The following is a 27375-nucleotide window of genomic DNA, read 5'->3' as shown; positions in this document are numbered from 1 at the left end:
CAGCTGGCACATGATAAACATTACATTGTAAACATGTAAAACAATAAATTTGCGTACATTAAATGGTTGACTCGATGGAGTAGGAATACAGTAAGAAAGCATAAGGCCAAAGGACTTCCGGGCCTTGACAGGGAGAAAGAGTAGGATACTAGGGTGCTGAGGGCCTTAAATTATCCAAATATCAATGAAAAACAGCAAAGATCTTCTATTAGCGCCCTGAGCACACAGCACTTCGTGTTCAGTGCTTGAATCCGTCCAGCTGAAAATACCTCACTTACTCCATCACCCTTCCTCCTTTTACAAGCTTTTGGAATAATTTCTAGCGTAGAAATGGAGTTGGTAGTGACCTCTAAGGGAAAATCAGAACCCCTAAGAAAAATCACGGTAAATCTATCACAAGGGAGTTCAGCTGTCCCACGTTTCGAACGCTTTTTTGGGTTGTTGCCTGATCTTGTCCAACTGCAGGCCTTCGCTCCAGCGGTCCCCGTAGGCGTTTAACCCTTTCAGCTAAAACCAAGGGGAACTAGAACCCTTTCAGAACCGTAGAGGAGACCGTTACGAGAGTGCGCTTCTGCCGTCCCAGCGTGGCCACAGCGCCCTGCCACGCCTGGCACCGGGAGAGTCGGAGTTCAGGGCATCGGACCTTCATTGTCGCTATTGCGCAGGCTCTGCGTTCCACGCAGGCTTATTAGGAAGAAAGGGGATAAAATTGCCCAGACACACGTGAACCTGAGGGGACCAACCCCGGCCTCGGCTCCCCCACTGCATCGGATTCTGGAATTTACAATCACGAAAGTTCTATTGTCTCGCGATTGGCTCCGCGGCCGCATGACATCATAGCGCTTGATTCAGCCCTCGGGCCCCGATTGGCTGGCCGCGCCATTGTGACGTCACGGTCAGCCCACGTTCTGATTGTAGATACCCGGCGCCTTCCTCTTCCCATCGCCGCGGTGCCTCGCTGCCGGCGCCTCCCTCCAACATCCTTCCCCGCTCGGGCTGCCACGGGTGCTCCTGCTGCCGCCTCGCCGCTTCTCCGAGCTGCTGCTGCCGCCCGTGGGGCCAAGAGGTAAGCCGTTAGCTCTTGGAAACTTCTCCCGGGGCCGCTGCTCGGCCATGACACCCGGGCGAGTGCGCGGCCGGGACGTGAGGGCTGCGAACCGCCGTCAGCTCCCGAACCCGGGACCGCGGAATAGCTGCCGGCGCGGGCCGCGCTCCCCCCGAGTGGCGGAGGAGCCTGGCCGGCTCCGGGGGTCCCCAGTCCGGCCTCCTGGGCTCGGACCTCGGGCGCGAGGCTGGGCGCCTCGGGAGTTTCCAGCGTGATGCTGTCGCACCTGCTCGGCGCGTGGAAGTAGCGGGCTGGCCGTTTTGCACGCTGACAGCGCCGCGGGGACACACGCTGTGCCCAGACGAGGGGCAGGATGGATGGGCTTGTGCGCTCAAGTCCGCCCGCCCTGGCGGGATGAACTCGCGGATCGGAGGTCCAGGGCAGCTCCCGCTGAGAGGGAGAGCGCTCCTTCTTTGGGGAGAACAAAACCTGGGTGAGTTCGGAGAGCCTCTGCGGGGGCGCGGGTCGGGTGGGCACCGAGAGCCAGGGCGCGCCCGCCCTCGCCCCGCGGGGAGCTCCTGGAGCCAGCGATGCAGGGATCCTCCGACCTTTTCTTTTTTCTCTTCCTCCCTCCGTCTCTGCCTCCCGGCGGGAAGCTCTCTAGCCTGGGACCATTTCGGTTTTTATTAAAACCAGATAACCGCAGCCGCGGTCCTCGGGGATGGATGGGGCCGGTGGGAAAGCGCAGGGGCGGGGACTCGAGAGCGACCTGGGCGGCCCTTGGAGAGTCCGGGCGCCGGAGGGACGGGGGCGGCGCTGGAGCGGCTCAGGCCGGGGGAACCCCTGCGGTCGCGTCTGTAGCGAGTTGTAAGGAAAAGTGCCGTTGTACAGTTTCAACGTCAGCGACGCCCGTCCCCCCCCCCCCCCCGCCCCCCTCGCCCCCGCGTTGCTGCCGTCCCGCCCCGGGGTGGAGAGAGCCAGGACTGGAGCAAGAGTTGTTCTTTTAAACTGTCTCGCAACTGTTCCGTGCCCTTGTGTCTCAAGGGTGGTGGTTCCCCTCCTCCTGATTGCAGTTAAGCTCATCCCCCGGGTTGCTGATTGCAGATTTGCAGAATGCATTTGGCCAACTTTGGGCTTGGGGGTGGGTCCTGTATGGAAGAATCCAGTGCATGACTTATTAACTGGGCTGGGGAACCTAGGGGTGCTGGCGAGGGAATTGTGAGGATACGTCAGCCTTAATTCTTTAATAGCGGGACCCGTGGCAGGAAGTGCTTTATAGGATTGTCCTGAAGAGCTGATGTTGCTCGTTGGGTTTTGTAACTTGTGCCCCTAACCACTGGATAGATAACCTGTTGGTTTGCACTTGTTTTGCTTGCATATCTCAGCCAGCAGCATTGGTGCAGAATCTACAGAAACAGACAAGCCAGTTTTGCATTCGATGGCAGTCGACGACCACTTGAAATTTCCATCTGCGGTTAGGGGACAAGTGGATCCCTTTTTAGTCAGCTCAGACGCTGCCCGGGATTCCCCGAGAAAGCTCCGCGCTGGAAAGAGAAAAGTCACTCTTGGCCCTTTTAGAGTCATACTCCAGATTATAACTTATCATTGCCAGGAACTTTTTCTGTACTGTTTCTCTTTTTGCATTTTATTTTTTCTTCCGTTTCTAACTTAAGACAGAAGGGAAAATGTTATTGATGGTTACAGATGGCTGATTTAAAGAATATAGAACTTTGCTGAAAAGTGAAAGTAGAAAGCACGTTCAAATTTGATTCAGATTTTTCAAGAAAAGTAACTCATAACTTCAGACACTGTCCTCACCCCCTTGACTCAATTTCCCTGTCTGTAAATGGGGGTTTTGTGTTGCAGAATTGCTATAGGGATTTCAGGAGATAATAACAAATGAGAGAGCCCAGCATGGGGTATGCCAAATACTGGTTTGATCAGTGTTTCCTTCTTCCCTAATTTTTTTTCTTGGGGAAGGGGAAGTGAGGTTTAGTGGATGTGGCCAAGAACAAAGCTGTAGAATCTCAAATTACTGGGAAAGTATTCAAATAAAACTAGGTTTTCATAGCCTCGAATTCCAGTATCCCTATGAAGTCACTTTTGAAAATGAGGTAAGAGAAATGAGATTTTTTTTGTTTTGGTTAGAGACCTTAATTTTTGGATGTTTGATGTTTGCAAGGATCTTTTTTTTCAGTACCTCCTACCTTGTTCTATAATTATTGATTATCCTCCTGCTTCTAGAGGTGAGTATCAATCCTTGGGTGTCTTATTTCCAACATGAATTATACAAATCAAGGCAAAGCTGTTTACCTTCTGTTAGGGTAACTTGGATGCCTAAGTAGATGGTAGACTGTGAGTGATGGTTTTACTTCCTTGTTAGTTGGCCACATCCTTCCTCTCCCAAGAAATTTTGTCGTTATTTTGAATTCCTCCTCTGTGCCTACCAATTCTTCTGTGACTGATGGCATGATCTTTGCCTTATTACCCCATAAATAAGTCTTTCTTTGTCTGTGTTGTTTTAGGTATTATGGATGTGAGCACCTTCTTAGAACATCCCTGTAAGAGGTGTTATCCCTGACCCCTTTTTGTAAAGAATGGAGAACTAAGGCCTAAAGATGCCAAGTGACTTTTCCAAATTCACATAGCTCCGTCTCCTACGTCAAGCCTGTTCCTTGTCTGTCCTTGTACTGCTAGGATTTCTTCCGTGGGCCGTGTGCCATTTATGTAACTCTGTTACTCTGTAACTTAAAAATCTAACCTCGTGTCTAAAGGCCCATCTTCAAGCGATCTAAGATGACCGGCTTGTCATCTTTCAAATCTGCCTAAAATCTGTTCCCTTCTGTTAGCCCATACTTGATTCATTCTTTCTATTAATTCATTGCCTTGTCCGCTACTGAGTGTGTAGTGTGTGTGTGTGTTGGCGGGCAAGGTTGTCTATAAAGTGAAATGACACAGTTCCTGACTCCAAAGGGCATCTCAACTAGCTTACACTTTAATCCTTTTATACCCATGCTTAATCTACACTTTGGACCAAATGGGAGCCAGAAGCAGTTCTGGGGGCACTTGTCTCACTGTATCTAGAAAGCTGTGTGGCAGAGCTATCCGTGTGAGACATCTCAGTGCCAAGCACCGCCAAATTGGGTAGGATGCTTTCAGTGGGAGAGACAGAAAACCCAACTCAGATGGGTTTAAGTGATCACCTGACCCGAAGAGTCTTGAGGGCAGAGGGCAGAACTTTTGGTCTGCTTCTCTGAAGTCCTCTCAGATGTTGTGTCCATAGCCTCGTTTTGCAAGGTGACCGCCAGCGACAGTCCAGGTGCGCAACCTGTCCCCCCGCCCATTACCGTGTTCTCATGTGGGAACTTCCCTTCCCACCGCCTTACAAAGAGGGTCCCTGGCCTTGAGCTGATAGACTTAGGCCTTGGTTCTTGAGGTAGTAACTAAAACAGTGGAAATCTGATAACCTGGGGCCCATCCCAGAACTGATGAGGTATTGGAGGAGGCCAGGGCAGTGATGAGGCCCCACCTGGAGCCACAGCCATAAGCACAGACCGAAGAGAGCTAATTGTACGCGCTTGTTCCTGGGATAAGATCTGTGGGACGTGGAGACCAGTTGGATTTCGAGGCTGAGAAGAGGAACGGTGCTCTTAACACACTGCGAGGTAGAGGAAGCATGGTATTCTAAAGGAGAAAGAGGAAGGGTTGTAATCAGGTGGGGATATCCTAAGGGCCCAGGCACATCTCCAGACAAGCCATTTCTTCCCCACCAGTCCTAACTCCTCTGCACAGGCTCTGTCGGCCACTTTTTTTTATTGCCCTTCTGCGAGTTTGTGTTTCCACCACATTTCATCCACTTTCAGAGACAGTTTTTCATATTTTAACATAGCTCGGTAGAGTTGCAGCTTATAATCAGTGGCATCTGAGAATCACGGCAAGCACTTGTCCGCATTTTAAGATGTCTGAGGGGACTGGCCCCGTGGCTGAGCAGTTAAGTTCGAATGCTCTGCTTCGGCGGCCCAGGGTTTTGGCAGTTCGGATCCTGGGCGTGGACAAGGCACCATTCATCAGGCCATGCTGGGGCGACGTGCCACATGCCACAACTAGAAGGACCCACAACTAAAAATACACAACTGTGTACCAGGGGGCGTTGGGGAGAAAAAGGAAAAATAAAATCTTAAAAAAAGTCTGAAATCGGGATGCTTCCCACCTTTTAATGAAGTATCAGTGAGAAAAGGAAACTCCCAGTCTTGCTAAAGCTCCTGCGGCCAGTTGCTGGCAGAGCCAGGGGGTGAACACCATGGCTCCTGGGCTCCCTCAGTCAGCTGGGTTACCTCACCTCACATGCTAGGTATTAAAGTAAATGTTGCCTCCTGGTAAAGGATTATGGTAAAGCATGTGCATGTTTCTTTGTTTGTTACAAGTGAACTAATTTGAAATGGTTGGAAGGCAAAGTTGTTCAAGTCGGGTGCCTCATCCTTGGATAGAACCTGGCTGCCATGGTTTCTTGTTCTAACTTGCCACTGGCCATAGGAAAATCGACTCTGGGCGTTGGTCTCTTCTTTAAAAATGAAAGATGAAACTCTGGTGGTTTCCAGGCCCCTTTCAGAACCACTGTTTTTCATTTTCACTTTTGCTAAGAGCAAATCCTTGGTTTCTGTTTGGCCAGGCATAGCGAATGAAAGGTGAGAGCATTGAGGTCTTAGAAAGGTATGTGTCCGAGTCAGTGATGGAGGGGGCCGGCCCTGGAGAGAAGGTGCTAAGTTCGCGAGCTCCGCTTGGATGGCCCAGGGTTTCACTGGTTTGGATCCTGGGTGTGGACACGGCACCGCTCGTGAGGCCACGCTGAGGTGGCGTCCCACATGCCACAACTAGAAGGACCCACAACTAAAATATACAACTATGGGGCCGGCCGGTGGCGCAGGGGTTAAGTGCGCACGTTCCCTTCAGTGTCTCTGGGTTCGCGGGTTCGGATCCTGGGTTCGGACATGGCACCGCTTGGCACGCCATGCTGTGGCAGGCGTCGCACATATAAAGTAGAGGAAGATGGGCACGGATATTAGCTCAGAGACAGTCTTCCTCAGCAAAAAGAGGAGGATTGGCAGCAGATGTTAGCTCAGGGCTAATCTTCCTCAAATAAATAAATAAATAAAAATATTACAACTATGTACTGAGGGGGATGTGGGGCGAAAAAGCAAAAAAAAAAAAAGAAGATTGGCGACAGTTGTTAGCTCAAGTGCCAATCTTTAAAAAAAAAAAAGAATCAGTGATGGAAATACAGTTTTCTCTTCAAGAGGCTAAACAGAACTGCTGGACGTGTTCTGGTCTAGCAAAGTGAGTTGGTTAGGAAGGTAACCTGACCTAATTTTAAGCTTCTGTAATAGAACCCCCTACCCACCCACTCACACCCCTGACCCCTATTTCAACACGCAAGTGCTAGCATTACCAAACTGTTAGTTTCCCACTGGGCTCCCTCTGGTGCGTTTCCTCCACAGAAACATTTTTATTTGACTTGTATGCATTTGCTTTTAGAATTGTGTGGTCCCTGGGTTTAAAGTAGTCAGACTTGGTGAGTGTTGAGAAAGACTGAATTCCCCCCCAGCTTGCACCAGTCTTGTTTGAAGCACAGTGGTGTGGAATGTCTTAGATTCCTTATATCTTAAGTTAGACTTTTATACCTTTTGTTCGATGTCTTCTTGCTGAGCGGGATTTAGGAAGTAGTGTCTTATTTCGGATTTTTAGTGCTGGTACTGTCATGCTCTCTCTAGTTAGGAGAGTAACCATTTTCTTGAAACACACCTGCAGTTTCTAACTGTAATCCTTGTGCTAGGTTAGCCCCCTCCTGCTGGCACACGCTGGTTACAGGGTCCACCTCTGTTAAGTTCCGACTTTGCCCTTTTCTTTTCCCATTGTCAGCAATTTCTCCCTGTCAGAACTAATCTCTTAGAATCCCGTACTCAACAAAGCTAATTAAAACCGTCCTGGAGAGTTGGCCGCTCAGGTCTTTATTTTACCTGAGTTATTCTGAACCCCAGAGTTCTGTTCCCCTTCTGTCTTGGCACAGCAAATGCTACTGCGCAGTAATTATTAGGAATTTCTCCTTCCCCAAAGAATAGTTCTCATGGTACCAAATTCAATAATTGTTCATTGGCTTCCCTGGGAGTTTGGCCGTGTGGTGTCTGTCCCTCAGGGTCGTGTTCAGGGTACCTCTGCTTCCATCTTTGGCAGAAGAAATAAATTACTGTCATAGTTAGCGAAGTTGCTGACATCTCCATCTGCCCTCTTCGTGAGCTTGAGTTTGCATCTAACAGAGCTTCCAGGCAGTTCTCCCTCCTGTGGATCGGAGGTGCGTTTATAAGACCGTCTACCATGCTTTCTTTTTGAGTAAGAAAGCTCTAGGAAGCCTACTGAAGAAGGTGCCTTTCAGGTTAGCAGCCACACATCTGGACAGGGTTCCGGCCCTGCTGTTTGGGGCTGTGTTGGCTCTGGCGGGTGAGTCACTCCCTGTCTCTGAGGCTTCTGTGTAGAACTTGAGGGGGCTGATACTTGTGCCTACTTTGGAGGATGGTCAAACCACCAGTATTATACCTGAAAGTTACGTGGGGACCGACTTAATTTGATGAGCATTGTAAAAAGATCCTCTGTCGTGCAGGATGTTCATTGAAGCATTGTTTATTATTAGCAAGAGATTGACAGTCCGTACAGTAAATGTCCTTCAGAGGAATAAATTGCACCACAGCTAGGCAGTGTCATACTTTGCAGCTTATAAAAGAATGAGGCTGTTCTGAGGGTACTGAGTCTATAGCTGCTCTGTACCGTATACCAGGCACATTGCTAAAATGCTCTGCATATATTCGTTCATTTGGCCTCACCAAACCCCGTGAGTGGGTACCCCAGTTTCACAGATGAAGAAACTAAGGCACAGCAAAGTTAAGTGAGTTGTTCAAGGCTCCACACCTAGTAGGTGGCAGAGCCGGGATTCACACCTGGGCAGGCTGGTTCACTGTGCTCAAAGCTACCTGCTGTGCTGTGCATCTGTTAGTCCTAACTAGTAATCTTTGCATTTGCAGCTCTGGATACAGAGCTAGGGGAAACAAAGTAGGGTTTCTTATTCAGTACATTTTGGAAGGTTGACAGTATAACCAGTGTAGGACTGTTGACAGCAACAAAACAAAGGTTTGGACAAAGACAGCTAAAGGGGACTAATATTGAGGTTCACTCCTTGCAAGGGTGACCTTCTGTTTCTTCTCAAACTCCTTTTTTAGATATTCTGAACTTAAGCCTCTTCTTTTTGGTGTAGTCAGAAGTGCAGCACACAGCAAGAGCTGTGTAATTATCGGTCTGAGAACTCCGTGTTCGAAAGCTGGCTGGATTAGCCTGACTGGTCAAGGGTGTCTAGCGGTGGCCTCCTTACCTGGCCCTGGCTCCACCTGGGCTTCATTAACAAGGTGTATAATCAGACCTGAGAGGTGTGGCTGGCAGGGAAGGGCACCTGAATCCTCCAGGGAGCTTCTGTCTCCAGATTGTCTGGTCTCCCTTGGGTGGAGGTGGAGTCCTGTGTGTTTGAGAACATCTCCTAGGTCATTCTGACAGGCCTCGTGAAGGGCCACGTGTTCAGGCTGAGATAGATGTTCCGCACCAAGTTCTCTTGGGAGTCTTAGACTCTTAGAACTTCTTCATTTTCTTTCTGGGTGTGGGTCACTGGGGTGGACATTTTGATGGCTATAAGCACCCTAATTCCTAAAATAAGAGGATCACAAAATTCACAGAATGGCTTGTATATTAACATGGAATGTGACCAGGTGATGGAACAACTGTTGACTTTAGACACCCTTCTATAGAAGAGATGAATAAGTGATGACTAGATTGTGTTTGCTTTAAAAATACCACGTCGTAGCCGACTTACCTTTTAACTCTGCCTGTCTCTCTCCTCGTTCACCCCCACACCCAAACAACAGTTACAAAATGTGGATGTTTAGATTGAGTTTAGAAAAAGAAACGTGTTTTCCTGTCACATGCCTTATTTACGTTCCACCGGTTTGAATTTAAATCTTTTAAGACATTTTCTCTTGGGGGGGGGCATGACTCATCTTTGTTAATTACGTTTCTCCGCCCTCCTTTACTTTCACCTGAGGCTGTAACACTGCCTTTGTAGATTTTGTACAAATTAGCATATCACTTGAGAGACTGCAATCGGATAAGAATTATAAGTAGGTGCCTGTACCAGAAAAGGTTGCTTAAAAGCCTTTTAAAGGTTTGTCTCCCCATTCTTTGCAGTGCAGTCTCATTTAGATCTTAGGAATATGGTTAAAATAGAGCTCAGCCTCTTTCAGCTCAGTCTTTCAGGGAATGGTTAGAGGCCTGCGTGGGCTCTTGATGTCCATGATCTGCTTTGGCTGTTGGCTGTCTTCTCTACAGCTGTGCTTCAGCTGAGAAGGTGGTTGCCCTGTGGAACTGGTTAGAGCTTCTTCAAAGAGCCCCTTAAAGGTAGCATCCCAGGACTTCCGTGTCCCAGGAGACTGCTGTAGATACCGTGGTTGCTTCATTTGCACAGCAGCTCCTTTTTGTTTACTTTGCAAGAAGCAGTAGGTTTGGACTCGGCTCAGTGACCCCCAAAGGAAGGTGGCCATGACTGCAGTGCCTAGGGAGGTGGGTGCTTTTCATTGAGCCCCTGGTACAGTACTCCAAGCTTGACGTTGTTGTCTTTTTGAGAAATGGGACTGGCATATTTAATTGGGCTGCCCCAAACTCAAGATTTAGATGAATAGTTGCAAAGAACTGTTGGAAGACCAACTTCGATGGGTGATCTCCTTGCCCTTGGATTCAGTATCTGTCCACGCACCCATTGTGCATCTCAGATATTTATCTCTAATCTACTCCTTTGTTCTGAGCTCCAGATTCATAACTTCTCATCAGCTGCGTTCTCCTGCGTGCCCTACAAACCTCTCTCTTCTTGGCCACCATGGTCAGGAGCGCTACCATCCACCGGTTTGCCCAAGCCATCAAGCTTCTCTCTCATCTACCACGTCCCTCCCCTCCCTGCCTCCGTCCAGCTGTTAGTCAGCAAGTATTGTCCATTCAGGCTCTGCTCTGTCCCTCTCCGCTGCCCTCCCCGCCCCCATTCTCCAGCCTTCACAGCACATCAGTCCCTTCCTGGCTGACTACAGTTTCTCACTGGCTCTTTTCTGTCTCCCTGTGTTCTGGTCCCTACTGTATAGTCAGTTCTGTAATCTGTGCTAATGGCTGGGTGCAGGTGTGTATGCCTTGATAGCCTGACAATATACATACACCTCAGATGAGGAGCCCACCTGGGCTGGGGACTCTGGAGGGCCGGCTTCCTAGCTTAGCGTTGCTGTTCCCCCCTCCAGGCTGAGAGAGCAGAGCAACAACAGCCTTCAGGCCGTCCAAATTGCAAGACATCCCACCTGCCCAGGAGCAGAGGGGACAAATGCTATTATTTTAAAGGGTCTTGTTTATCTGCATATTAACCTTGTAGAGCTTTCAGGTGACTGTGCCAGTGATGGACCACACTGATGGCACAGTGTCCAAGGAAGGAATAGAGTGAACTCTGGTATCTAGGCTCCCAGCTGTCCCATGATCAAATAGTACTGGAAACTGACGCTCTTTTTTAGCCTTATTTTGCTTGGCCACAGTGTTGAGCCAAGGTTAAAGTAGACCATATGCATTGAACAGAGCCTCTCCATGTCACTAGCCACATGGTCTTTCATTCATTGATTGTTCACACTCGCTCACCATTGAGGATTTCTGTTTGCTACTCTCTGCTAAGAACACCGATTGGCAAAGAGATTATAATCCAGTAGAAGAGGTAAGCTATGTACCTGAATCAATAGGTAATTATTGGTACTGTGGGTATGGCCATGTATGTTGCAGTTAGGCTTGACTGCAAGTGACAGAGATCCAAAAATAATAATGGCTCCAATGATGGGATCTCAAATCAAGGGAGAAGTTTGTGTCTCCCATAAGGCTGGAGAGGGGGTCCAGGACTGAAATGACCAACCATAGGCTCCTACTAGCTCGCTATGCATCAGCCTTAGAGTGTGGCCCCATCTTCCAGGCAGCAGGATGGAGGAGGAGACCAAGAAAGTAAAGGGGACAGTGGAGTCATTTGTGCTTTCTCTTAGGAAGTTCCCAGAAACTGCCCCTAGACAATTTTTCTTATGTCTCCTTGGGCAGAACTTAAACATGTGGCCGCATAAATCTGCAAGAAAGGCTGGAAAATTTTGTCTTGATTCTGGGTAGCTGTGGGAGGTTAAAAGTCCTGCTACTCTACAGAATTGGGCAACAACCACCAGTCTGTACCACAGGTGGTGGATGAGATTGACAGTCACGCCCACATGGAAGTTAGAGTCTGGTGGAGGATACTGACAAATGAACAGCTATTCATACTACAGTGATGAAGAGTGAGAGAGTGTAGAGTAGGATGAACCACGGGCTTCAAGGAAGCAGAAGATAGTGCTGGAGGAGGATTTGGAAATCATGGAAGGCTTGAAAGTAAAATTAAGTGGTTTAGCCTTAATTCTTTAAACAGCAGGGAAGCAGTTAACATTTGGTATCAAAGGCCTCACATGATCTTCTTGACAGCAAAGCCTGCATCTTGTTTAACTTTTACCTGTCCTGCTGCCTCGTATCGAGCAGTTGTGGTCAGCAGAATAATGGCCCCCACAAAGATGTCTGTGTCCTACTCCATAGCACCTGTGAATATGCTCGGTTACAGGCAATGGGGCGTTAAGGTTGCAGGTGGCTTAAGGTTGCCAAACAGCTGACTGAAATAGGGAAGATAGTCTAGATTATCCAGGTGGGCCCAAGGGTGATCACAAGGGGTCTTACCTGTGCAAGAGGGAGGCAGAAGAGAACTAGAAAGATGGCGGCATGAGGAGACTTGGCTCAGTGCTGCTGGCTCTGAAGGTGGAGGAAGGGACCAGGAACCATGACATGCAGGCAGCCTCTGATGGCTGCAAAAGGCGAGGAAAAGGATGCTCCTCTTGAACCTCCAGAACGGACCGCAGCCCTGCCAACACCTTGATTTGAGTCCAGTGAGACCGTTCTGAACTTCTGATCTCCTGCACTGTAAGATAAATTTGGGTTGTTGTAAACCATTAAATTTGTGGTAAGTTGTTACAGCAGCCATACAGAACTAATACCGCGTCGGTGCTTGTTTGCTGAGTGAATGAGATCTCTGCTTTAAGAGATCAACGAGACAGATTCATGTATTAGATGCTTTGGGTAGAAGGAAGTTCTGGAGGCCAAGGAGTTTGCAGAAGGAAGTTCTGTAAAGAGGTGACGAGGATGAGACAGGAGAGGAGTAGGAGGGTGGGGGAGACGGGAGGGCTGAAATTGCAGAGTCGTGACGACGAAACCCTGGGTGGCCTGGTGTCCAGTGCAGGGCAGGGATCGAGCATGCCTGCTGGACTGGATTCCTGGGAAGGTTGCAGGGCTGTAACAGAAGTAAGGGAGTCAGAAGGAAGAGAAGGTTGTGAGGGAAGCGTGATGAGTTAAATTTGTGGCTTGTTGAGTGTGAGGTTCAGGGCACCACATGTCTGTAGGTGGAGAGAGCGAGGATGAAAACTGGTCCTGAGGCTGGGATTGGGGATACAGGATTGGGTGTCATTGGTCATGATTTATGTATACCCTTTCTTTCTTTTTTTTTTTTTTTCCGAGGAAGATTAGCCCTGAGCTAACTACTGCCAGTCCTCCTCTTTTTGCTGAGGAAGCCTGGCCCTGAGCTAACATCCATGCCCATCTTTCTCTACTTTATATGTTGGACGCCTACCACAGCATGGCGTGCCAAGCGGTGCCATGTCCGCACCCGGGATCTGAAGCGGTGAACCCTGGGCCGCCGAGAAGCAGAATGTGTGAACTTAACTGCTGCGCCACTGCGCCGGCCCCCACGTATACCCTTTCTTTACCTTTCTCCAGTGAAGAGACTCAGCAACCCTTTTGAAGAATCCAGTATGTCACATTCCTTAAAATTAAGAAATTTTTCCTGGTGTTTTGCCTAAATTATTTTTCCTGCCATTTGAATTCTGTGATCCCTTAGGTTTTTTTGGTAGATAAATTAATACTAAATAAATAAGTTTTTAAAAACTAAATAAAAATAACATAGTTCTGTAACTTTCCCTTGCATATTTTATCCTGTGCAGCATGTCATCTTCCCAGAAGTCTCTCTGGCTCTGGTTGGTCTCTTTGTCACCCAGCCAGTCACTTGGGGTCACATGCTCCTCCCCTCTGCATCCTGACACTGTCAGATCTCACCCACTGAGTCGGGGAGGATGGAGGTCTGAACAAAACTTGGCTTTGTGCTGGAAGAAGGGAAATGAGTGGTACTTGATATAACATTTCCACATCTGTTTTTAAAAATATACGCTTATTTTAGACATGGTCGCTTCCTGAAAGTTGTTGGTTTCTGAATTCCTTTGTTCTTCATCATGAACTTGGTTATAAGGATTGAAATTGCAGCCTATTTCCTGAGAAACGGGAGAGACCATTTCAGAGCAACTGTGTCGAAAGTACTGATGTGAAGGAGATTTTCTACGGCACGGCGTTGCCTTCCCACGGGTCTGCTGATGCTGTTCTGTCTCTGATCGCTGTCCTCCTCCTTGGTGGCATTTGCACCATGTAATTTAAGCTTGCAAGTGAAAAGGAAGATTTTTCAATGAAGACTGTACTGAATAGAATTTAAAAATTTTTAAAGCCTATAATGATAGGAGATATGACTAAGAAAGTAAGGACTTCCATAAGCCACACATGAAAACCACTTTAATTTCGAGTTACTTATATTTTATTCTCCAGAAAGGGAAGTAAGATTGAAACAAGAGATCCCATTACTTCTAAGTTGACCAACTAAACTTTGTTCTTTCTTTCCCTTGTCCTTTAATTTGATTAGAATCGGATTTATGTGTGCTGAGTTGTGGGCTGTCATTTACCTTAATCAGTGTCTCTTGAAGACACAGCCCCCAGAACATCCGAGTGCCACACGATGAAGCCACCTTGGGAAGGAGGAGGCGGGGAGAAGGTGTTGGTCCTGTGCTTCAGGCCCATTGTTAACATTTCAGCTGTACCATCCACTGTACACACGGTCGTGATTTTCTTTTTTCTTTCTTGAAATCTAGTTGTTCCCCCAAATGAGACAGTTTCCTTGGCTTACAGGCATTTCTCTATAATGGTTTCTAAACTAGGAGAGCAAACAGAGAAAACCTTTTGTAGAGAGAAGCGTGCAGACTTCTGCTCTGTGGCCACGACCTGAAGGTGAGTGCTCCGTGCTCTGCTTTGAAAGAGCTGAGTTTCTTTGCAGCAGATGGGGAGGGTGTGATGTCCCCTCGTAGCAAGTAAGAGTTAAGGTCCACACAGGATTGGTTCTGCCGTTGACACTGCTCTCTTTCAGAGGAATGCGCTTCTAAACGATGAAAGTCATGCTTGCTACTCTTAGGTGAAATGCTATGCCGCTCCTAGGTGCTTATTTTGGAAGAGAAGGGGGTGTCGTGTGATTTTTCCCCTCTTTTATGCATATATTTTCTGTCTGTCTCCTTTTCTTGCTTCAGCTGAGACTCTGCTTTCCTTCTGGTAATTATATTCCTGAACAACGTCAGGGCCATCCCTGCAACCGACGCTGCATTTAGAGGAGGAAGGCAGGTGGCCCCGCCAGCCCCTGGTGCTGACAGTGGCTTGTGGCCCTGCTGCAGCCTGCAGGGGAAGAGGGCTCTCCCTCTGAGGAGTGGAGTTGGAAAGTTTTAGGAAACCTCCTACTGATGCTACTGATTAGCAGAATGAGTCAAAGACACTAGGACTTGGCAAGCAGCCTGGGGTTTCACAGGTTCAGGTCTGAGGCACAGACCTAGTGCCACTCATCAGGCCATGCTGTGCCACTCATCAGGCCATGCTGAGGTGGCATCCCATATAGCAGAGCCAGAAGGACCTACAACTAGAGTATACAACTATGTACTGGGGGCTTTGGAGAGAAAAAGAAGAAGAAAAAGAAGATTGGCAACAGATGTTATCTCCTGTGCCAATCTTTTAAAAAGGAAAAAGAGAACTGGCTGTCAGATTGAAGCGTTTGGGCCTGGAGTCTTAAAAAAAAAAAAAAGAAAGAAAAGGAACTCGGACTTTGTGAAAATTGTACAACTGAGGTGATGGGCACGCAAATGAAAAGTGTCGTTTGTTTTTGGTGAGGAAGACTGGCCCTGAGCTAAGATCTATGCCCATCTTCCTCTATTTTGTATGTGGGATGCTGCCACAGCATGGCTTGATGAGTCGTGTGTATGTCCACACGCAGGATCCAAACCTGCGAACCCCAGGCCACTGAAGCGGAGCACGCAAACTTAACCACTGTGTCACCGGTCCAGCCCCAAAAGTGTGGTTCTTAAAAGGTGTTTTGTTGTGGCAAGTTGAAGTCAGGAAAATGAATTTCGACTTTAATTCTGAGCCAGCGGTCTCTCATTTGCGCTCGCGATATATACACACTCCAGCATTTCTATAGTGGTTGACGAGTGAATACGTTCTATTTGCAGAACTACCTGTTGTGATTAGCCACAGGAAATTTGCATCTCTCATTATTGATGACTTAAGCTTTTAGTTTTTGTTGATAAGAGTTTCCATGAGGAGTATCCTCGTTTGAAGGGGAGTTAGTATCATGCTTTCAGAAACTTCCGGAGTTTTTATACCCACATAGTAATGTGGAAATCAGCTTGACCTGCTTGATTGGTGTTGAGTGTCTCATAGTAGCATACCACATGTCATTTGATGACTTAGTGGGGGCTGGTGAGAATTTATTTGAGTACTTTAAATTATAATCTGTTTATTATCAGTTTATTCATTATTGTTAGCTTGCTTTCAAAATGACTATATTTTCACAAACCTCAAGTATTTAAGTGTACTCTGTTTAAACTCTGGGTCTTCCATTAAATTTAACTCCTAAAGTCAAGTATAAAGACACATTTCTTTTTGAGGTGTGTTTGGAATATTTGCCTTTAAGTTGGGAATCTAAATTTATAATGTCTTTTTGGAAATAAAACCTTATAGAGCGGAAAAAAATTCTGTACACAATTTTTCATACAGCAGCTCTCAAACTTTTTGGCGTTAGGACCTACACTTTAAAAAATTATTAAGAATCTCAGGGAGCTTTTGTCTATGTGGGTTATACCTGTTTGTATTTCCTGTCTTAGAAGTTTTTAATTATTTTTCAATAAAAATTTTAAATAATTAGTAATTCATCTAAAAATAATTAGCCCGTTACATGATAACATAATCTATATTTTCATGAAAAATATATTTCCCAAACCAAAAAAAATTAGTGAAAACAGGCCTTTTTGCCAACGTATTATATATGTGGCTTAATGAAAGACAGCTGGCTCTCTTTCCTGCTTCTGCATTCTGTCTGTTGAGATCACATATCCTGTAGCCTCAGGGACACTTTACAATGATGAGAGAGATGAGACTGAAAATGTAATCTCTTAGTAGTATTATGGATATGGTTGTGACTTCACAGAACCCCTGAAAAGGGCCCCTGGACCCTCGGAGGTGTCTGGTCTACACTTTGAGAACCTTGTTCTAAGCAGATCCTATTTACTGTATTTTTAAATAAGGACCGCCCTTCTTCTCTAAGAAAACGTCATTTTTTTTTCCTGTTTCAGCAGCTATTGCCTCTTCTGCCTCCTGCCTGAGTGAATTTCTTGCTTTGTGCCACAGGATCTCTGAGTGTCACTTTATATTTGAACTTCCTCAGGTGGCCTGGTTTTGGTCGTTTTGTCAGATGTATCTGTCGGGTACCCTATTTGGTAGGATGCTATTTAAAAGTAAATTCATGTCCTCTAACAACACTGGTTGCCTACGTGGATGCTCTTTGGGAGGACTATAGTGGTCAGTTTTTAAAATAAAAGTCCAGAGCAGAAAAAGGAGTAAATTAAGAGATTAAGGTCTCAGTGTAGTGTCAGTAGCTTTTTATTTATATTTTTTATTTTATATGTTTTTTTTTTACTCCCTAGATCCCCTCAGTATATAGTTGTATATTTTAGTTGTGGGTCCTTCTAGTTGTGGCATGTAGGATGCCACCTCACTGTGGCCTGACAAGCGGTGCCATGTCTGCGCCCAGGATCCAAACTGGCGAAACCCTGGGCTGCCGCAGCGGAGCACACGAATTTAACCACTCGGCCACGGGGCTGGCCCCCATCAGTAGCTTTTTCGATGTTCATTTAATTTTTTTCTTTACCCCATTCTCTTTGCTATCTGTGCAGTATAATATTTGGGCCTTTAGACTGGCTGTCTTTGGGAGTAGTTTTAAAAATAACTAGTTCATCTCTGTCTGATAGATACGTGACTTTTTCCTGGTGATTTTGGACAATGCTGTTGCTTTGGTAAAATTTTGCTGCATCATGTCCCACATCTCTACCTTGTGCTATTTACCATTTAGCCTTTGTGATTTGATGTGTCACCAAAAGGTTGCTCTGGCCATTTTTGTATAATGTCTCATCATGTCGAGCTCTCCGTTGGGGACTAGTAAACGCTGCATCTGCCTTCCCTTTATTTTACTCCGGGGAATTCTTTCAAGATGTTTATAACCTCAGGTTCTGTGATAATCTGAATCAGGTGCTGGTGCATATTGAGACATTCTGTTTCTAGATACTGAGATTTTTCTATGGGATATATTTTGCACTGTCCAATATGATAGTCACTGGCTACAGGTAGTTACTGAGCACTGGAAATGTGGCTAGTGCAACTAGGAAACTGAGCTTTTAGTTTAATCTAATTTTAATTTACATTGAAATAGCCACATGTGGCTTTCATTGAACAGTGTAACTCCAAGGGTTTCTGGCAGCTTCTTTTTAATGACTCGTGCCTCTCTCATTCTTGGCCTCAGAGGTTCTTGAGGCTCATCTATTCATTTCTACAAGAGTTTTGTACATTTTTTCGATTTGAGAGTGTTGTAGCAGGTGAGTTTCACTATCTGTAGCCAGGAATGGAGCTACGGGGAATATTGGAGATGAAAAAGTGGAGACAGTTGATAGTGGCTGCTTTTTATGAGATCTTGAGATGGTTCTAGATGAGATTCCAGGGGAAAGCAGGATTAAGGGAGGGATTTTTAGGTTGGGCAGACTTAACAGATTTGTCAACAGAAAAAAAGGATCCTGTAGAGAGAGGAAATAGAAGGTAAAAGGGGAAATGGGAGTTGAATAAAGTCTTGAAAGACTTGGGAAAGGATGTGGAGGGCAAGTTGGTGGATGGACGCCACTCTGAATTGGAAGGGAAAAGAGTGACTTTCTTTTCAAGTACTTGGATTTTTGTTCTTGAACTGAAAGTTGCATAAAATTAACCATTTTAAAGTGACAGATCAGAGGCATTTAGTTCATCCACACTGTTGTGCTCTGACCACCTCTCTCTAATTCCAAAACATTTTCATCTCCCCCACGGGAGACCCTGAGCCGGTTATCAGTCACACTCTATTCTCCCTTCCCCCACAGCCTCTGGGCAACCACTAATCTTTCTATCTTTATGGATGTGCCTATTCTGCCTGTTCAATATAAATAGAACCGTATAGTATGTAACCTTTTGTTTCTGGCTTCTTTCACTTAGCATAATGTTTTCGAGGTTCATCCCCATTGTAGTGTGTAAAAAGGGACATGACATTTTACAGAGAGGAAGTTTTAAGGAATTCTTATTGACAGCCTGAATCTCAGCAAAACAGTTCAGCCAGTTAGATTTACCTAGGATTTAGGCTCCATAGGGGTGGATGTGACTTCAAGAGTATTTGTGGAATGAATGACTGTGAGGTCCAGTTTGAGCAGGGAAACGCCCCCAGGGCCAGAGCTGGGAGGGTGGGGTGTCAAAGGTCTGGGTCTGGTGGTGGAGATCGCCAGGAGCAAATTTACTACCTGCGGAGGTGTGGGGAGGAGGAGTGGGTGGGTAGGAACTTGCTTTAAGAGGGGAAGGAATATCCTATTTTAAAATGGGGTAAATTTGGGGTCCACAGTTAGAGAAAACATGTGGAACCACGAGCCCATCTTAAGTGGGGTGGTCAGAGTCATCCATAAGTGCCTGCTGCAGTGAGCAGGTGGACGGACCAAGTGTCTAAGGAGGCAGGTGAGGCATAAGGCTCGGTGATCTTGTTCTGCTGCTGCTCTGAGGGCTTCTCACTTAGTTGGGAGCCGAGTGGTGGAAAGCAGACCTTGAGTTTCTTTCTGCTTCCTTTGATGAAGGTCGGTAAAGCTGAGTCAGCCATTCTGGTTGGTGCCAAGAGGGGTGATGGAGGCCGGCAGTATGGCCAGCAAGGCCGACACTGGGCCCAGCTGTCTCTCCCAACTGTCTACAGAATAAAGGTCAAAGGACTTACTGGCTTGCAGATTCTTCCCCATTTTGTCCCCAGTCTGCTGTCCAGCCTCATGACCCAGCACACCACTTATTCCACAGCTATGTAATGGGTACCTGCTGTGTGCCAAGCCTGAGCTGATGCTACATGGTGAACCCAGACAGACACAGCCCTTGTCCTCAAGGACTTAGATACTAACCAAATGTTGGTTTGTATTTGGGGTGTGATTAGAGTGTAAACAGAGGGACCTGACCTGGCCTGGGGCTTTCGGGGAGGAGTCAGGCAAGACTTCTCTGAAGTAAACATCTTGCAGCAGAAGTTTACAGCATAAATAGGAATAAGAGGGACGTGGGACAGGTACATAGGATCTGCCCAGGTAAAGGGCGTGGTGGAGAAGGTGGAAGGAAGCAGGTGTGGTCGACGCCGGTGAGCAGGAGGGGAGGGCAGAAGTTGGGCCGGGGAAGCAGGTGTGAGCCAGTGCCTAAAGGGGGTTCTGAACCAAGCAGGGATTGTAGACTCTATCGGCAGAATAAGGGAACACAGCTGAAAGGCTGCAGGCAGAAGTGGCCCGATCAGTTTTGGTGGTTTAAAGAGAACTCTGGCGCAGTGTGGAGATGGATCGGAGGGACAGGAGTGGATGTCTGGAGGCCAGCCGGGAGTCCACGTGAAAGAAAACAGTGCCCTTGTCTTGGATGGTGATGCAGAAGGGAAGATGCGGATGTTTCTGAGGTACTTGGGAGATAGCATCCACAGGCTCAGAGATGACTGAGTGGCTCTGGTACCCTGCTCCTCTGGAACCTGCTGTATCCTTTCATGCCTCTTTTCATGCTGTGACTTCAGCTTGAAATACCCATCAACATTCTGTCTCTCGGCCGTCTGCCTTGTAAAATCCTTAAAACCTGGTCACATGCCACTTGTGGGAAGGCTTCCCTCTTCCCCTGCTCAGAATCCATCCAGTTAGCAAATATTTTTGGAGCATTCCCTAGTTTTAATGTACTTTAAATCACTGCTGACTGGTTTTCTAGTGAAGGCAGAGTGTTCTCTCACGCCAGTTAGACGATTGCTTTAATAAAGTTGAGGTAGAATTTGGAAACTGTCCTCAGGCCCGCTCAGCATCTCAGTTCTTCCCAGAGCGTGGCAGCCCCACTCCTCCTGCTCCTTGGCTAACACTTTCCTTCACGTGGAATACCTTTCCTGCATTCTTTGGCCTCCCCACGCCCGCTGATGCTTTAAGGGGCAGTTCAAGCCCCACTCTTCTGGAACCCTCTCTTGCTGTCCTCTCGCACACCTCCCCCTGTTCACCACGGCCCTCACCCCGGGGCTCTCCCTCTCTTTTACTGGGTGCTATTGTGGTGTTAATTTGCTGTGCATGTGTGAGTCCAGTTATTTTGGGCAATTACAGACTCTTTCAGGTCCACTCCATCCAGAAGAGCACTTATAAATAGTTAGCACACAGAAGTATCTACAGATGGCTCACAATCGTCATGAATTCCCATAGGTGATAGATAAGATATGGGCACTTTTTAAAAAACCAGCATTTGGATGTATCATACATTTGGCTTATGACACAGTAATGGGCATCTTAGCCTAGAGTGTATGTTTTAGTTTGAAGAGTAATACCCAAATGATTCTGCTTTGCTGTATCTTTCTGGAAGTTTTCTTTTTGAATAGGACATCTCAGTGCAGGGGAGGCCGGTTGGTGGTAAAGCCGGTGTGAAACAAACGGCATTTTGGAGGATAAGTTGTCAACTGACGTTCCTGGAAGAACTGAACGGTGGGATAGGGTTTTCATGTTAGAAAGTCGGGAGACTAGAGACCTTTAACCCAGGGCTTTTCTGCGTTTTTTTCGTTCTGTGTGGAATAGGGCTATCAGTGTTCAGTAAAAGTCCTTGGCCTCACAGTAGTCTGTATTTCCAGCCATTGGATGGAGAGAATGGCTTATGTGTGCAAAACCCCACACGCCTTTCCTTGTGTTTGCACATCTTTGAAAGTTCTTCCTTATATCAAACCACAAGCTGGTACTGTTCCTTCTTTGATCCCCTTTGGAGATGGAGAAATTCTGATTTTTTTTTATGATAGCTCATTCCTCAGCTTCTTGTCTTGATCTAAGACTAATTATGGCAAACCACTTGCCAGAGGCGTGGTTTTTTTTTTTAATCTTTTAACTCTATATATCCATGTTTTTAAAATGTGTATTTAATTACATAAATTTATGTAATTAATATCTAGAGATAGGTCTACAACTGATTTTATTGTATGCTGCATATCCATTGTGTGAAGGGACACGGGAAAAACCCATTGCTCATCCTGGCTCTAGAAACAGATCAGTACAGGACATGGCGGACACATTTCTCACTCTGTATCGTGTTGTCCTCCAGAACACTCAAACCAGAAGTTTCCACTTGAGATTTTTTCAGTCATAGCCTCCCTGAAATGACATTATCACCGTTACTTGCTTTTATGTCATTTCTAAGCATGCCTGTGACCTGAGAATTAATGCAACCTCCTTTATGCTGTCTACAGGACACCAGACTCTTTCTGGTGATTCAGTTGAGTGGGGAAGGAAAACCGCCTCAAGTGTGTGCTCCATAAGCGTTGTAACCAGTTGTCACCCTTGGCTCACTGGCACACTGCCTTGTACACCGTTGTCTGGGTGTTAGGTTGCCTTGGACATAGATTATTCCTCACAAAACCTTGGTTTATTACTTGGGGCCCAGTGGTGTGTTACAGGCACTTGTGAGTTGCTAGTTTGATGCACTTTCCGATTTTCCTAGCAGACTCGGTTCTGCTCGGTGTAATTTCACAAGAGGCATTAAGAGCTCAGGTTGTGGGTCCAAGCAGGCAGGTTTGAATCCCATAAACCGGGGACAGGCTCGGGATCGTGTGCTGTGACTTCTGGTCTGTGAGCCTCCATTTCCTCCTCTGCAAAGTGGGAAAAATAATCCTTCGCAGGGTTACTGAGGAGATTAAATAGTGCACATGAAGTGTGGGGTAGTGATGCGTAGCGCACACTGTGTCCCCCGTTAGTTACTGTTCGGACTATTATCGTCGTTATGTTTTCTATTTTTAATGATGCTACCAGCCTGAAGCCACGGACTCTCCAAAGAATGAATATTATGGTTTCGTAATGAAATCCTCTTAACTCATTAGTGAGGCGTTACGAGCTATAATGATGAAGATTTGTTTGATGCTGGAACAAATGAGGCCGGAGATAATGCCATTTCATCCTTAGATCTTGGATAGCTTATCCCAGTGCCTGCCTGACGTTTTGCTGATCCAGTTTTCCTTTCCATGTGACAGTTCTTGCAGAGTGGACCACTTGTCGTCATGAGGATTTTTATGACCCGAGTAGGAGTTGGTTGATTCTAAATGGAAGCTGTTGGGTCCTCTGCCACTTAACTTATTCTGCGCGTGGTGACTGGGCTGAAAAGTCCAGGCAAGAGGGCTCTCTGGGGTTTCTCATCCATGTCCTGTGAAGTGCATACGAAATTTCTCTGTGAGCAAGTCCAAATATTTTTCTAACTGCTCACTCCGTGCCTCCACATGGGATTGGAAAAATCAAGCTGTTTTATGATGCTTTGTTGACAATAATACTAATGACATAAACTGAATTTGGCTGACTCGGCTACTGATTAGCAAAAATGGCCTATCTTCTGCAAGATGTTATGTACACAGTTGAAAAGCCAACCGGAAAAGTCATCTTACTTCAAGTTCTTAAATACATGAAACACTAGGTTTTCTTAAAGCTGGTTTTATGGGCCTCTCTTACTAGAAGCGAATTTTCTGTTGTTTTATAGGGCTCCTTTGTGTTTGGGTTCAGTTCAGTTTTTTAAACGGTCCATGACCCTAGATAAAATAGATACTTAACAAGTGCTTTAGCTGTGCTTTTGGTAATCCATACTTGTTCTCAACAAGGATCACTGCTGTTTATGTAAGACATAATGCTTCTCTCAGAGATTTTAAAAATTGGCAACCAGACTTAGATGCTTGGTTTGAGGGAGAATTTTTGTGGAATGCAGACAATTCTATTTACTAATAACCTGAGAGAGGAAAGACTCTTAACATAAGTGACCAATTAACAACTACCAGTTTATAGTAACAGACTGATCTTTTAGAAAGCAGAGGATGCACAGTTTATTATTCATTTTTCTGTTACAAGCATTAGCTGGGAATGGCTTTTATATAAATTTTCAACATATACAGTGTTTATTCAGCTTTTGGGATTTCTATATGATTTATATTTTTAATATATGCATAGGGCATTTTATATTAGACTAAATTAATGAAAAAATCTTTTTCTTTTCCTTCATGAGATTACGCAGTCCTGGCCAGGGTGGAGTTATATAGGCTTTTCACGTAATCCTGCTGGTGGGAACGTTAATAGGTAAAAGTGTTTTGGAAAGAAATTTTGCGGTATATATTAAGACTGATGTAATTGGCCCGTTTCTGGGACTCTCACTCAAATAAATAATTTTAACATACAGCTGAAGTTTTCTGTGCGAAGATGTTCATCACAACGTTATTGGAGAACAGTAAAAACTTGGAAACAGATCAAATAACTAATAATGGGGGAATAATTAAAGCATTTATATAAATATTGCTTCAGAACTCAAATTAGGGTCGTGAAGAAAGTAATTGCTACAGTGTTGAAACGCAAGATTACAAGTGTTTGTTATTTTAAAGCCGAAAAAAAAGTAGACACAACACAATTACTTATATTTTACATATTTATTATGTAATATTGGCCTAGCTGCGTGCTGAATGCCTCTGTGAAGCATCTCCACTGATTAGGTAAGTCTTTTTTTTTCCCCGTTTGGGGAGAATGTTCCAGGTGGGGACACCAGGCCTCCAGACATCAGCTTCCCTGAGATCACGCTGCTTGTAAACAATAGAAGGGTGAACAGGGTTCCTGCCACAGCCTTGGTTACTTTTTGTTTTTGCTTTAAAATGAAACAAGCTTTTCTCTGCTTTCCAGATTTTCTGCCATAAATGTCCCTTTTTTATTTTACTGTAACGTGGGGAGGCAGTGGGTGTAATGGTGCTATCGCTGTGGCCTTGGATAAATGACTGAATTGCTCTCGGCCTCAGTGGACTCGTCTCTGAGAAGGGAACCTGAGAAAGGGCTGGCATGAGGAGTAAGTGAGATGATCCTTGTAAATTTTACCAGAAAAGCTATTGGTACATAGTAAGGACTCAGTGTTAGTTGCTCCTGTTATACGTAATCATTATGCTCTTCAAAGAAAAGGACTTGAAAATAAGGAAAATCATTTGAAATGGTTGGCTGGGTTAGGTTCCAAGTGGTTGTTAGCTTCTCTTGGAAAGATGTTAATGAGATAGGAGGATGGCTTTAGAAAGCTTCTTTGGAGCAGTCAGTCATTAGCAAACCATTTAGTGGAGGGAAATAGCAATTTGCTAAATAATTCAGCCTCCTGAAGTGTGTAATTCATGTTAGAGCATAGCTGGCTTAATGTTTTCTTAGAACAACAAGAGGATATGAATCCCTGGACAAATGTGTGGCTTAGGTTCCAGCTTCAGCCTGAACTTCTTATACTTAACATTACGAACTCAGTGCGCACTTCATCTTCCAAATTTTTTCCTGGAAGAGAACATGTCAGTACAGTGAATTTCCACTAATTTGCACACTAATAATTCACAGTATATGCCCTGCCTCCTACCTCAACAGGCACTTAGGAAACTGTGTGATGGGGGCCGGCCCCGTGACCGAGTGGTTAAGTTCACACGCTCTGCTTCACCAGTTCGGATCCTGGGCGCGGACATGGCACCACTCATCAAGCCATGCTAAGGCAGCGTCCCACATGCCACAACTAGAAGGACACACAACTAAAAATATACAACTATGTACCAGGGAGCTTTGGGGAGAAAAAGGAAAAATAAAATCTTAAAAAAAAAAAGGAAGAAACTGTATGATGGATGTGTGGTTAATAAGATCAGTAGCAGAGCAGGACCTTTCTGCGTGATGGTCGGAACTCTCCCCTGTTCCCTTCTTCTGTCCTGCTTGGTCCTGTGCTCCGTAACTCATGAATAGCACCCCCATCCAGGGCGCAGAGTGAGAAGCCAGAGCTGGGGCTTCATCTTGCCCACCCAGAACATCTCTGTGGCCCCTGCGTCCCTTCCCCTGCCGTGGCCTCAGGAAGTCCTCCATCTCTCACGTGGACTCTTGCTCTGGGCTTCTCAGTTGACCTTGATCTGCCCTTCTTGCCAGCCTCCTGCACACCCCCACTCTCACCCCATCTCCCCAGTTTAAAATTAAACACTGGAGCCCTTACCTGCTTCTCCAACATTGTTTTTCACTTTCTCTCCCCTCCCCTCCATCCCCACCCCCACTGGCAAGCCTTAACCCGAAGACACCTGACCCACTCGTCCCTGTGTGAAATTGACTCCTCTTTTTTTATCCCCCTATTAACCTCCGTAGGTGCTTTGTCAAGGCACCTCGATTGCTTCATTAGTTATTTATCGCTTCTCTCTCCCCTGCCTCTCTGGAGACAGATTTACTGTCTTGTGGATTTCTGTTTTGCTGCATTAAATGCATGTTTGGTGGATGCCTGCTGATGATAATAAAAATAGCTGCTGTGAATTGAGGTGCTTGTGCTTTGTGCCAGGTGTTTCATATAATCTCATTTAATCCTCACAATAACTGCATGAGGTATAGGTATTATTATGCACATATTCATAGATCAGGAAATGGAGGTCTGTGCAGGTTTAGCAGGTTACTAAAGATCATATTACACTGTTAAGTGTCAGAGCCCAGGGGAGTGTAACTCAAATTAGACATATTACAGATTATAGTTTCTCGTACAAATAGAATCAGTAGTCCTGTAGGTGCTGTTTCATTATGAGTTAAGTAGTTTAGGGCCCATCTGGAGATCTGTCGACCTCTTACAGCTCTGGTTCTTAATTTGGGGACTGAGGACGCGTAGGATTTTAGGGACCATAAATGTCAGTTTTATCTAAACTCTCTGTCATCTGGGGATAGAGAGAAGGTCTCCTTTGTTTAATCACATTTTCACAATTGACGTGGGGTCCCCAAAAGGTTAAGAATGACTAAGGTAACATTACTTCTGTAGAAAATAGAATACAGAAAACAGAATTTTCTAAAGGCCAGATGACTGGTTTACAAATTAACATCTGGAACACAGCCCTTTAGTAAAGTAGAGATTATGTGTTTTGATAACATGAATGAATGAATGAAAATGATTCATTTTAGTGACTACGGATTTTTAAAAAGCAGCAATTTTCTTTTGACTCTGTAAACAGTCATTCATTTTACCTCTTAAATGGAAAACTACCTCTCTGTTGTGGGCTGGGTGTTTGTGTCCTCTCCCCAATTCTTATGCTGAAGCCCTAACCCCCATTGTGATGGTATATGGAGGTGGGGCCTTCAGGGAAATAGGTTTATAAGAGGTCATGAGGGTGGGGCTTCCATGATGGGATTAGCACCTTTATAAGAGGAAGGAGACCAGAGCCCGATCCCCACCACATGAGGATACAGCTAGGATGTGTCTGTCTGCAAGCCAGGGAGAGCGCGCTCACCAGGCACTGGATCTGCTGGCACCTTATCCTGGACTCTTCAGCCTTCAGAACCGTGAACCTGTTTAAACCTCCTGTCTGTGATATTTTGTTAGAGCAGCCTGAGCTAAAACGTTCTCTCTTCCCTTCTCCAACCTGGTGGCATATATTAAATTGTTCATGTGTATGAAAAAAATCATTGGAGCAAACCACAGTACATTTTAAACGTGTCACTGCTTCTGTAGTCATCTAAATTTTCTTCGAGTAATTGTTTTCATTTGGTTCTGATGAGAAAAAATGTGATCGCTTTTCCAAATTAAAGTGGGATATTGTGTATCATTTTATATCTGCTCCCCACCCACCTGGATTAAATGTTCTTGCCTTTCAGAAGGGTTTGTATGTTGAACTATTGTTAATTTGTGCTGAATTTCTGTGTTTTGAAATGAGCTAAAAATATGGATTCCAATGGGATGACAGCTAGGTTTCT

The 27375-nt window shown here is 45.7% G+C and overlaps 1 protein-coding gene across 3 annotated transcripts in view; it reads left to right on the top strand.

The window, feature by feature from the left end:
• The first annotated feature begins 521 nt into the window (after nt 1–521).
• The window catches only part of ELOVL5 (ELOVL fatty acid elongase 5), a 68422-nt gene continuing 41568 nt past the window's right edge, over nt 522–27375 (top strand). The window contains exon 1 of one of the 3 annotated variants that reach the window (XM_070586228.1): nt 522–1066. Coding sequence is in view for 1 of the 3 variants with exons in the window: in XM_070586226.1 (XP_070442327.1) it covers nt 1460–1538 (79 nt within the window). In the remaining 2 variants the exon portion in view is untranslated. Of the gene's footprint in view, nt 1539–27375 lie in introns of all 3 variants that reach the window. The other 2 variants (XM_070586229.1, XM_070586226.1) reach the window with 2 other exon arrangements.

This window comes from Equus przewalskii, chromosome 19, assembly GCF_037783145.1.
Source record: "Equus przewalskii isolate Varuska chromosome 19, EquPr2, whole genome shotgun sequence".
Classification (NCBI taxonomy): domain Eukaryota; kingdom Metazoa; phylum Chordata; class Mammalia; order Perissodactyla; family Equidae; genus Equus; species Equus przewalskii.
This window is presented reverse-complemented; position numbering and strand designations above follow the sequence as displayed.